Source organism: Mercurialis annua, linkage group LG8 (genome assembly GCF_937616625.2).
Source record: "Mercurialis annua linkage group LG8, ddMerAnnu1.2, whole genome shotgun sequence".
Classification (NCBI taxonomy): Eukaryota; Viridiplantae; Streptophyta; class Magnoliopsida; order Malpighiales; family Euphorbiaceae; genus Mercurialis; species Mercurialis annua.
In genome coordinates, this window is record NC_065577.1 from 25,510,432 (window position 1) to 25,523,639 (window position 13,208).

At 38.5% G+C, this 13,208-nt stretch overlaps 1 protein-coding gene across 1 annotated transcript; it reads left to right on the plus strand.

The window, feature by feature from the left end:
- The first annotated feature begins 11,413 nt into the window (after positions 1 to 11,413).
- LOC126661777 (uncharacterized) lies at positions 11,414 to 11,920 on the plus strand. The gene has a single exon (XM_050355642.1). The coding sequence runs from the start codon at positions 11,414 to 11,416 to the stop codon at positions 11,918 to 11,920; it is 507 nt and encodes a 168-aa protein (XP_050211599.1).
- Positions 11,921 to 13,208: the final 1,288 nt, after the last annotated feature.

The window sequence follows — 13,208 nt, forward strand, 5'->3', positions numbered from 1 at the left end:
TAGTCAAAAGGAAAACTATACTTAAAATAAATATCTAAGACTTCGCTCCTACGAAGCCCATATCTGGTGATGGCCATGGCGGTGCATGCATTTTCCGCTCGACTAAGAGGCATCCTAGAACAGGAAAATACAAGCACAAATGAAAATTAAAGATCAAACAAAGAAAATATTTAAGAACACCAAGAACAAGAAAATAAATCCCAGAATGACATTTGCAGATGTCGAAGAAAAACATAGAAATATCTTCAAAATCATCAATAGCACAAAACAAACAAAAGAAGCATACCTGAAATCTGGAATAGCAAATGATGGGAAGTAAATGAGCAAATGAAGAACAGAATAATCTTAAAAGGCCAGGAGAAGATAATCAAAGAATGAGTATACTTTCAAAGATAAGTAGAAGTGAAAAGAGAAAATAGAAACATGAAGAGTTTAAATACGAGGAACATTTATATCAAATCATTAAATAGTGACACGTGGCAGGAAAAAGAATCTTACTAGAGAAGAAAACGCGACTCGCCAACATACGAAGCGACTCGCCCAGTATACAAAGAGACTTAGATCCAAAAGATCCAAAATCTACTAAGGCATGAATACCAATTACTTCAGCTCACTTGCGGGGGGCTAATGATGGATACCGAATCCTACACTAATTACAATGGAGCCGAGTCACAGGAGATCCTGTCACGACCCAAAATATTGAGCCGCAACCGGCGCTCGGGAACGGGAGTGGTAGCTCCGGAACCCGTAGCAAGCCTCAAATCACTATTAAATTTTTCGCAAATAATAAACAGATAACATTAACAACGGAAGCAAATACTTATTTATAATATCTAATCAAATATTTACACTAACTGTTTAAAACCTCTCGGGCTCTAGTTACCGTACCCTGTACGAACTGGCCTCGCGGTACTATATACAAAAGTTAGTGTAATAAAACATATCACCGGCATCTGGGCCAAGAACAAAACATACTACATGTAGCCTATCAAAAACATATAAACAGAACATCAAGTAATATGTACACTCAAAATGTACTGATGTCTAGGCTACGACTCTGTCACACGGGACCACTACTGCAGCGCTCACAGAAGTCAGAAACTATACATACACAGCTGACTTCTGGACATCAAAATTGGCTTCTAGCTAAGTCCACAAACTAAGCACCTGAAAGACATCAAAGGTGAGGGTCAGTATTTGGGAAAATATTGAGTGAGTTTGCATTTACTAACGGTATTATTATTAAAACATAGCATCGCATTTCAAGAAAATAATAATATAAAATAATAAACATGTATTTGATCCGTACGAAACTAATATCCTAACATGCGACATAACTTGCAAATATCAGATCATACTAATCATCTATCGTCCAATCCGATTATTACATCTCAAGTTGTGAGTCCAACTCACTGGTGGCTCCAACACTCTAGATGCGGGGACTCCAGGTTACACCATAACCGAGTGCTCACTCGTATCAAATCATTATCCAACTTCGAAATTCTTATTCATATCATGTTATACATATCAATTTATTTCTCAAATGCAAACACCTAGACTGACTCGATACTGGTGATCACACAGCCTATTGACACCCAATAGGTAGCTAGTTTCTTTGGATCGCATTCTAGTCCTCGTATATATACTTGATAGAAATATCTAACATTTAATCAAACAATATAACATGCGATGCTTATAAACAGTATAAATATCAATATAAAATAACTTTAAGATATAATACACGACAGTAAAGTGCAACTCACAGTGACCGCTATCCAAGTAATGATGTGGTCGATCTGATAGTATGCTCTTGCTAGTCCACGTCTACTGACCTTACTACTCGCTGACACGTCTGACAGATCGTTTAATAGTTAGACGTGAAACTCGTACTTTTACACGTATAATACTTCTAAGTTTTAGGGATTAGTTTTGTTTTTATTCTTATTTACATATTCGATAACTTTAGTCATATCAACGACTTAGCGAATACCGCTTCTCATTCTCGAGAATCGTATAACATACTTAGCGTTTTCCATTATTGTTAACTATCAAAAACGTCGAGCTTAGCTCGAGACTTTTGATTCTCAAAGTCCAAAATCCGTCTTTTAGAGTCAAACTACTCAAAACGTCAATTATTTAGGTCAAAGTTTGCTTCAAATGCACGTTGGAGGAAGTCGGCGTGCACGGGCGTGCCCTTTGGTGGGTGCACGATCGTGCCACTCAGGTGCACGTTCGTGCACCTCACCTGGTGCACGGTCGTGCACCATGAAGGGTGCCCGTCCGTGCACCATGAAGGGTGCACGGCCGTGCACCTCTGGTGCACGTTCGTGCACCACGTGCACAGCCCCCCGGAAGACGATTTCCGGGGTTTCGCCACCATCCCGACGTGATAAACATATTTATACTCAAAACCCACAACTCCGTGTTCACCAAAACGCTAAAAACGATATCCAAAATCGTGAAATTCCTAATCCTTAACTTTGAAACATAAAACAGCCCTCTTTTTCTCAATTTCAACATCCAATCTTGAAGAATTACCTTAAAACGAAGCTTGAGATTGATAGAGGACGAGATTCTGAAGAGATTGCCGCAAAAATCACTTGAATCGGACGTCGAACGGAGAAACAGCGGCGAAACGACGGTATCGATCGAAGCTTCTGGTGCTCTCTCGCTTCTTCTTCCTCTGATTATGATTCATAATCAAAACCTTATATATTAAGGTAAAAATCCCACTTTGATCCCTTCTTTCTTTGTTTGTTACAACTTATCTTTCAAACTTTTCTTTCGTACGATTTAGTCTATAGCTAAATCAATAAATTCTTTTATTATAACTTATACGTTTTATTTATATCCAATAAATAATACGAAACTCAATATTAATACTTCCCATCAAAACCTATACTTTCCATTTTCGATCCCTAGTGGCGAAATTACCACTTTAGTTCATGTACTTTATTTTGGGCTTTTCTTTATATATTTCCTTTTAGTTCCAATTTTAACTTTAGAATTGAAATATAACATTAATTTCCGCACAATTATTTCCCCGAAACCGGCTTACTTGAAATCTATTTACTTTAATTTCTCTGAAATTCTTCTGACATCGCCACTCTGGCGAGTCAACACTGGACACGTGGTCCAATTAGATAATTAAATCTTTTGGGGTATTACATTCTTCCCCCCTTATAAAAATTCATCCTCGAATTTTCATAAATCTCGTTGGGACCTTATGATTGTTCATATACATTTCTTGATGTATCTTTCCTGTACTTTAACTCGTAGCTCTCTTCTTATAACTTCCTATCACTGTGTAGTTGAGAACCTCCTTGTTGTTATCCTTGTTCATTTGTTGTCTCTCTGAAATAATATGGTTTTAGCGTACCCTCGATACTGAAATCTTTGTGTCCTTATCACATGTTTGTCATTAATCCTTAATTAATACTCTCCAAATCTATTATTCCATTCTTAATTGTCATTGGGTCGCTACTTGTCTCTTTTGCACGTGAATAGTTACGACGTTTCGGCGACATCCCTAATGACGTACTTTCTTCATTCATACTTCTATGAGCGTTTTCCTTTTTTTTATCACAATTTACGTCTTTTGATCTTTGTTATCATCTATCGTCGTCACCTTTCTTCTTTAGTTGGTTATCGTCGTTTCTTATTTCTCTTTACCGTTATCTGACAGTTCGCTTCTCACCAACCAATCTTTTTCAACTTGTACTTTGTCTATCACATTGGCTGTTTCTTAACGTAATTGAGTCTGATACCTCTTTTACTATCTTTAATTTCTTCTTCCCTTGTTGACTTTTTAAAATTCCCGATCATTTAGCCTGTATAGTTGCCTTTTAAAATTCCTTCATCTTTTACCATTATCTTAAACGTTTCATTTCACGTTACTCCCGATCATTTAGCCTGTATAGTTGCCTTTGTTTACTACTACTACTCGTATTCTTATCCTCTTCACTTCCCTTTAGTTATTCTTGTGAAGTTCGCCTCAAATTTCTTGTTGACTTTTTAGTCAACGCTGTTCTTTTTTTACGTCACTTTAATCTTTGACTGATTAAATAGATCTTTAATATCTTATCTACTTTTGTACTTAAATTATCCTAAATCCGACAATCTCATAAGTTCCCATCACTTTCTTTGTCGTAATTTCTTCTACTGTATAAACAACTTTCTCTTTCATCTTACACTTCTGCTTATTACTTTTGAGTGATTCCACGACCTTATTCGCACTCTTCTTAGTATTATCTTATTTAGAACTTTCAAATTTAGGGAATAGCTTTGATTTTGTTGTCTTATACTCCTTATGCTTCTTTGGCACTTATAACATGGTTCTAATTGTCTTTTAAATAACTTGATCTCTTTATACTAATACCGACTTTCGTCTTGTGTTTTACTTGTTATATTCATTACGTCTTTTCTCCGTTTATAATAACTCTATTGCTGCTTCTTTTCTATTAATCCTTCTGACATATCTCTAGAACCTTTCATTTCTCTAATCATCTTACTAGATTTCGAGGGTATATGAGTTTCTCCATTATACTTTCTTTCATATTATCCACCATTTTTATCTTTACTGACACGTATGCCTATACGTGTGTCGTTCTCCTTATACTAGAATTTTATAACTTAACTTTTCTCCTTTTCTGTTAACGCAACTTATAACTCTTAATGCTGATATTGGTAATTTCACTTAATACCAGTCAAATGGCATCATTTATCTCTTGATCTATTTAACTTAAGACTTTTACATCTTACAACATCATATGCTTCGTCGTTTCGTATCTTTTCTCTTTCTACTTTTGTATCTTCTAACACTGATATTGATAAGGTTATATATCCTTTAAATATCACTTGATGTTCATCATTTATATTATCGTCTTCTCGTCCTTTATACTTTCAATTTCTTTCTTCCAATATTACTCTCGATCGCTACGTTACTTATCTCAACATAGAATAATCATTATATTCTTCATCCTTGCGTATTTGTTACGTTTGTTTCGTCTAACATGACTCTCTGTCATTGCATCCTTTATTCTATTATAAGGATAATTACTATATCCTTAAATATTGCCAGCGCATCGCATCTTAACTGCGTGTGTTCTCCAGCGATAACTCCTTATTCACATTTTCCTTTAGCTTCACTAGCTTTGTTACAATTAACTGTTAACATGGCTTTATTCCGTTACTGAGGTCTATTTTATATGTCTTATTCTTATTTATTAAGAATCTTTTATTGTTCGTCGCAAAGTTTCACATCTGAGTTCACTTACAAAACCAACACGATTTCAAAAACATCTTTTGGCTGGCTAGCTCTTTAAATTATTTTTCATAAATCGTTTGAAATCATTAATACAATTGTAGCTCAGAGTGATGACGCCTCTCATCACCAAAGAGTTTCTCAAAATCGCATTTTTCTGCATTATTATAAAAATATGATGCATGATCTATATTTTAGTAATCATTTTCTTATGCATTCCTATCGTGATTATGCAATATCATATGCGATGTCTGAGCACAATTGTACCTTGAAAAATTATAAAAACTTTCAAAATTTTCATAAAAATCGTAAGTTACTCTAGATTATACATTCTGCGACTATCAACGGCTTTCTTTATGCTTATTGAGTAAATTTTAAATTTTTGTATTGCTGTCACTTCCTGTCGTTTTACTGACTATTTTACTGTCACATCACTTCTTTCTCCATATCTCTGATAACTCAATTAAATTCAAAATTTTCTACTGCCGTAATCACCACATCCACTTCTTCAACACACTGTATCATGTCATATATACACGCAGGTACCGATGTTTCACATCGATTCCCTGTCGGTAACCAATCTCTTTCTTCACAACTTCTAGAACGTAATATAGGAATTACGTTTGCGATAATATATATTATGTGGTGTTTATTATATTATTGCTTTTGTAAATTATGTTTATATATTATTTTATTGGTCGCGTGTTTATTAACATCGCTTCCTATAGGTTCTCACTTTTCTGAGGTATTATCCTATAGGCGTATCCTAATACTAATATTCTATTATGAAATGCAGCAATCATATATACACAGTAATGCAAACACATAAACATAAATACTTAAAGCATATAAATCGCTAATACCTGGAGGTGCCTGATGCGGAACGCTAGGTTCCCTAACTGTTCTACCGGAGTTGCTTCCGCCTCTTTGCACAAAGTAGGGGTTGGTTCTAACTCTAGAGGATGTGTTAACGTAGTCTGGGTGGTACTCACGTCTAAAATAGAAGGGTCGTACTGGATCGCCCTCCCACTCACGCTCAGTCTCGATCCTATGGGCCATCATAGTGAGCGTCCCAAAATATTCACCTACGTATTCATATAGCTCACTGAACTCAGGTCCTAAGCCTCTGACATACCTACGGTTGATGGTTCTATTACCTTCATTCAGATCAGGGACTCCCTTAACCATTCGCAGAAAATCAGCAGAATACAATCCTACTGTTAGCATTCCTCGAGAGAAGGAGCGCATCTGTCTCCTAACTTGATTTAGAGCTATCTGTGCCTGATCATTTGCTATATCTGCGTCTTCTCTCAAATCACGATATATCTGCACCCGAGACCAGAAATGCTCACTTCTGTACTGTTCAATGTTTGACTCTTCTAACAGTTCTTCTTCTTTATATTCTTCCTCTTGAGGATCTTCTTCTTCTGCCTCTTCTTCTACATCCTCTTCTGGATCCTCCTCAGGATCCTCCTCCGGATCTTCCTCCGGATCCTCTTCCTCACTATACTCTATTTCTAGCGAGTGTACTCTACCTCTATTGCTAGAAGAACTGCCAATTTCTGACACCGACATATAGCCATTCTGATAAATTTCTGGCGATATCCTATTATCTGCGTGGAATCCGTTCTGATGGACCCCAGATGGTTCGCCTACTTCATTGTGAAACCCATTTTCGAATATAGGAGGCGCTTCCTCCCGTTCTTCAGCAGTATGTAACTGAGCTCCGTTCTGCACAAACATGCTGAAAAGAAACAATTTCAATCATAAGCGACCAGCTGAGCCCATTTCCACACGCAATTCCAATATCAACTTATAAAATGCTGTAAACATTTAGCATTTAATCCAGCGACACGTAGTTCACGAGCAAATAACCATTTAACATCCCTTACACAAATGTCAAATATTTAGTCACTTTAGCTGTTCGCATAAACTAACCACAATCACTTAACAATTCGAGCGCAAGTAGTAAACATTCAGTTGCCTCAATCGTTCGTATACGCAGATACTAATCACTTATTAGGTTAGTAGCCCTGATTCGCGCGCTGTACCACATATCACTAATGCACGTATAACACAAATGCAGAGAACTAAGGTCCGACTCTCTGCTGCAGTAGTTCCTAGGTTTACTTACTGACAGAGTATTCAGACAAAACTGGCAGTGGTAACTGGACCAACTGCTCTCAAACAAACACTGAAACAAGCTCGCAATGGTAACTGGACCAACTGCTATGTTACCAACATTGTCACGACCCAAAATATTAATCCGCAACCGGCGCTAGGGAACAGGAGTGGTAGCTCCGGAACCTGTAGCAAGCCTCAAATCACTATTAAATTTTTCGCAAATAATAAACAGATAACATTAACAACGAAAGCAAATACTTATTTATAACATCTAATCAAATATTTACACTAACTGTTTAAAACCTCACGGGCTCTAATTACCGTACCCTGTTCGAACTGGCCTCGCGGTACTATATACAAAAGTTAGTGTAATAAAACATATTATCGGCATCTGGGCCGGGAACAAAACATACTACCTGTAGCCTATCAAAAACATATAAACAGAACATCAAGTAATATGTACACTCAAAATGTACTGATGTCTAGGCTACAACTCTGTCACACAGGACCACTACTGCAGCATTCATAAAAGTCGGAAACTATACATACACAGCTGACTTCTGGACTTTAAAATTGGCTTCTAGCTAAGTTCACAAACTGAGCACCTGAAAGACATCAAAGGTGAGGGGTCAGTATTTGGGGAAATACTGAGTGAGTTTGCATTTACTAACGGTATTAATATAAAAACATATCATCGCATTTCAAGAAAACAATAATATAAAATAATAAACAGGTATTTTATCCGTACGAAACTAATATCCTAACATGCGACATAACTTGCAAATATCAGATCATACTAATCATCTATCGTCCAATCCGATTATTACATCTCAAGTTGTGAGTCCAACTCACTGGTGGGTCCAACCCACTAGATACGGGGACTCCAGGTTACACCGTAACCGAGTGCTCACTCGTATCAAATCATTATCCAACTTCAAAATTCTTATTCATATCATGTTATACATATCAATTTATTTCTCAAATGCAAATACTTAGACTGACTCGATACTGGTGATCACACAACCTATTGACACCCAATAGGTAGCTAGTTTCTTCGGATCGCATACTAGTCCTCGTATATATACTTGATAGAAATATCTAACATTTAATCAAACTATATAACATGCGATGCTTATTAACATTATAAATATCTATATAAAATAACTTTAAGATATAATACACGAAAGTAAAGTGCAACTCACACTGACCGCTATCCAAGTAATGATGTGGTCGATCTGATAGTATGCTCTCGCTAGTCCATGTCTACTAACCCCACTACTCGCTGACACGTCTGACAAATCGTTTAATAGTTTGACGTGAAACTCGTACTTTTACACGTATAATACTTCTAAGTTTTAGGGTTTAGTTTAGTTTCGTTTTTATTCTCATTTACATATTCGATAACTTTAGTCGTATCAACGACTTAGCGAATACTGCTTCTCATTCTCGAGAATCGTATAACATACTTAGCGTTTTCCATTATTGTTGACTATCGAAAACGTCGAGCTTAGCTCGAGACTTTTGATTCTCAAAGTCCGAAATCCATCTTTTAGAGTCAAACTACTCAAAACGTCAATTATTTAGGTCAAAGTTTGCATCAAATGCATAATGGAGGAAGACGGGGTGCACGGGCGTGCCCTTCGGTGGGTGCACGATCGTGCACCTCGGGTGCACATTCGTGCACTTCACCTGGTGCACGGTCGTGCACCATGAAGGGTGCACGTTCGTGCACCTTGCAGGGTGCACGTTCGTGCACCACGTGCACAGCCCCCGGAAGTCGATTTCCGGGGTTTCGCCACCATCCCGACGTGATAAACATATTTATACTCAAAACCCACAACTCCGTTTTCACCAAAACGCTAAACACGATCCAAAATCGCCAAATTCCTAATCCTTAACTTTGAAACATAAAACAGCCCTCTTATTCCCAATTTCAACATCCAATCTCGAAGAATTACCTTATAACGAAGCTTGAGATTGATAAAGGACGAGATTCTGAAGAGATTACCGCGAAAATCACTCGAATCGGACGTCGAACGGAGAAACGGCGGCGAAGCGACGGTATCGATCGAAGCTTCTGGTGCTCTCTCGCTTCTTCTTCCTCTGATTATGATTCATAATCAAAACCTTATATATTAAGGTAAAAATCCCACTTTGATCCCTTCTTTCTTTTTTTGCTACAACTTATCTTTCAAATTTTTCTTTCGTACGATTTAGTCTATAGCTAAATCAATAAATTCTTTTATTATAACTTATACGTTTTATTTATATCCAATAAATAATACGAAGCTCGATATTAATACTTCCCGTCAAAACCTATACTTTCCATTTTCGATCCCTAGTGGCTAAATTACCACTTTAGTTCCTGTACTTTATTTTGGGCTTTTCTTAACATTTTTCCTTTTAGTTCCAATTTTAACTTTAGAATTGAAATATAACATTAATTTTCGCACAATTATTTCCCCGAAACCGACCTACTTGAAATCTATTTACTTTAATTACTCTGAAATTCTTCTGACATCGCCACTCTGGCGAGTCAACACTGGACACGTGGTCCAATTAGATAATTAAATCTTTTGGGGTATTACAGATCCACTCTCAGGTGAAACCGGACTCCCAATCGAAGACCTGAACATATAAAGAAGACGGTCGAATCGCTTGAGATCCACCGACATATCACTCTATAAGACGAAGACCGAATCCCTTAGGATCGTCCAAAGCGCGTTAATCCAGGATTCAGACAGATCGCAATCTACTATAGTATCTCGAAGTATCGTCCCATTTGGACACAACCTCCAACATGGAAAGATAAGCTCTATCTTAGGAAGACAAGACTACTTAGGAAGACGTTCCTAAATAGAACTTGATGGATACCGAATTCTACACTAATTACAATGGAGCCCAGTCACAGGAAATCCACTTTCAGGTGATACCGGATTCCCAATCGAAGACCTGAACATATAAAGAAGACAGCCGAATCCCTTGAGATCAGCCGACATATCACTCTATAAGACGAAGACCGAATCCCTTAGGATCCGCCCAAAGCGCGTTAATCCAGGATTCAGACAGATCGCCAAATCTACTATAAAATCTCAAAGTATCTTCCCGTTTGGACACAACCTCCAACATGGAAAGATAAGCTCTATCTTATGAAGACAAAACTATTTAGGAAGACGTTCCTAAATAGGACTCATGTCCGAATAAGTAGATCACACCAAATATGGATGAATCCCTACAAAGTAGGCTCAATCCCTACAAAGTAGGATTCACTTACCTACTATGACTATACAAGGTATGCATTAATCTACTATAAAAGGAGCATGAGGTATGCCTAGAATCACAATTACATTCATATACTCAAAACGCTGCTCAAAGCACTAAACTGACTTTAGCATCGGAGAGTTAATCGGACAACCACCATCCGGTTAGCTTCTACCCTGTTTTGCAGGTCTCATTCACCGGTTCAGAAGGCAGACTCCATCAATTGGCGCCGTCTGTGGGAAAAGCTTAACTCAACTTCAATTTGAAGGAGCTTTTCTGAACTCAAAAAAAATTCATTTAAGAAGATGACTTATGAAGGAATGAACCTGAAAGACAAACAACCAATGGATCCAAAAAGCACGCCGGAAGTAATCAACGTCACTGAGGATGGGCTCCACAACTCCGGGGGAAGAAGTGATACCGGAGGACCCTCTTTTTCGACACCCCAATACCAATCTAACCAGATGAGAGGAAGCAACCCGATTGCTTTCAACTTAATCACAGATGAACAACCAACGCCAGGCATGGCAGCGCAGGATTTGTACAGCGAGATGCTGAAAAAAGTACTGGAATCTGTCCAGGAAAACCTGGATAAATTGGCCAATGAAGCAAAAAGAACAAACGACAGGCATGAAGAAACTATGAAAATCCTGAGATATAACTTCAGCCCAACAGCAACGAGAAGAAGAGGAAGAACCGAAAACACAAATCCAGGCCGTCAAGAGCCAATAAGGGGAGAAAACGACAGAAGGAGGGAACACCGAAATGGAGGAAACGAAGAAAGAAACGAGGGAAGGAACGACAGAAACCGACGAGAAAATGAAAACAACAGTGACGAAGAATGCCCAGGAAATCAAGAGAATGGAAAAGAAAAATCCAACGAACAAACACCCGAAACACCCAGAAAATGAGCAAAATCAAGATGACTCCCGAAGCGGGTTAAACTCAAAAAGAGAAGAACGAAGAGAGAAAGAAAAAGAAGATGCCCCACCAAGAAGCAAACGACAAGACAAAGACGCTGGGAAAGAACAGCCAAAGAAGAAACACCAAGAAGGGGAAAACGAGTCCTCAAAATCGCCCCAAAAGAGCAAAGCCACATATGTAGTCGAAGAAGATCTGGAAGAAAAGATATCCAAGGCACTCAAGAAATTGAAGTCAGAAGAACTGGATATATACGATCTCAGGCTGAAGGTATCACCCCTTTTGCCCGAAATCATGGAGAAAACAATTCCATATAACATGAAGCTACCAGTCTTGCCAACGTTTAACTGAGAAGGGGATCCGCGAGATCATACTTCAAGATTCACAGCCACCATGGGGCTACTCAGCGTGTCAAACGTAATTCTATGCAGGGTATTCCCAACCACACTCACAGGTACCGCCCAAAGGTGGTACAATAAGCTGAAACCAGGATCCATCAAAAGCTTCGCCTCACTGTCGATAGAGTTCCTCAACAGATATCTCACAAACATACCAGCAAAAACAACCACAACATCCTAAGATCATGCATTCAGGAAGAAGGAGAAACGATAAGAAGCTATATCGAACGATTCAACAAGCAAGCTATGAAGATTGATAACCTAAACGTGGACAAGGCGACCGAAGCATTGCGAGAAGGAACGCGATTCAGAAAACTAGTAGACAAGCTGCTGGTTAATAAACCCACGACTTTCTCGAATCTGATGGGCATAGCCCAAAAATACTTTGAGCTAGACGAGGGCCGGAGGGCGATTCGTGGGAAAGAAGCAAAGGGAAAAAAGTCGAAAGAGAAATCCAAAGAAAAATCGAAGTCAAAATCCGAGGATAGAAGGGGAAGGCCAGAGGAAAGTAGGCGATTCGCCCCCCAAACGAGATACGAACCTAGGTAAGACCCCCAAGACGATGAAAACAACTTCACACCATTAAACACCAGTCGAACTAACGTCCTCATGTGGATCAAAGAGAACGTCAAAAATGTAGTATGGCCACCGAAGATGAAAGCCGAAATAAGAGACACAAGAAAGTACTGCAAATTCCACGAAGACGACGAACATGAAACAGACAGCCGCAGAGATTTGAAAGTCGAAAACGAAATAATGATAGACACAGGAGAAATGAGGAAATTCATGGCTTACAAAGCGAAAAGCAACGACAAGGGAGAAATAAGAAGCAGAGATGACAAAGGAAAAGAAAAAGAAGACGAACGCCCATCCAAAATATTGGGAACCATACACATGATCAATTGAGGAGGACACATCAGCTCAACAATTAGAAGAAAGCAAAAGAAAGAGGTGATGAACATCAGAGAAACCCACATGCCACCCGTAATCTTTGATGTTGAAGACTACGAGCACGTGAAAGCACCCCATAATGATGCCTTGGTGGTGACTACTGTCATTGAGAATTGGAACATGGAGCAAATCCTAATCGATGAAGGAAGTGTAGTGAATCTCATGACAAACGCGGCGTGCAAAATACTTGGAGGAACCGCGTTAAGGTTGCGCCGGGTCCCGATCCCACTATCAGAACTCGGTGGCCCCTCCATCAATTCGTTAGGAGCAGTCACCTTGGAAGTAATAAT

Coding starts and splice junctions, on each gene's coding strand:
- LOC126661777 (XM_050355642.1), top strand. CDS start 11,414: ATGGAGGAAACGAAGAAAGAAACGAGGGAAGGAACGACAGAAACCGAC.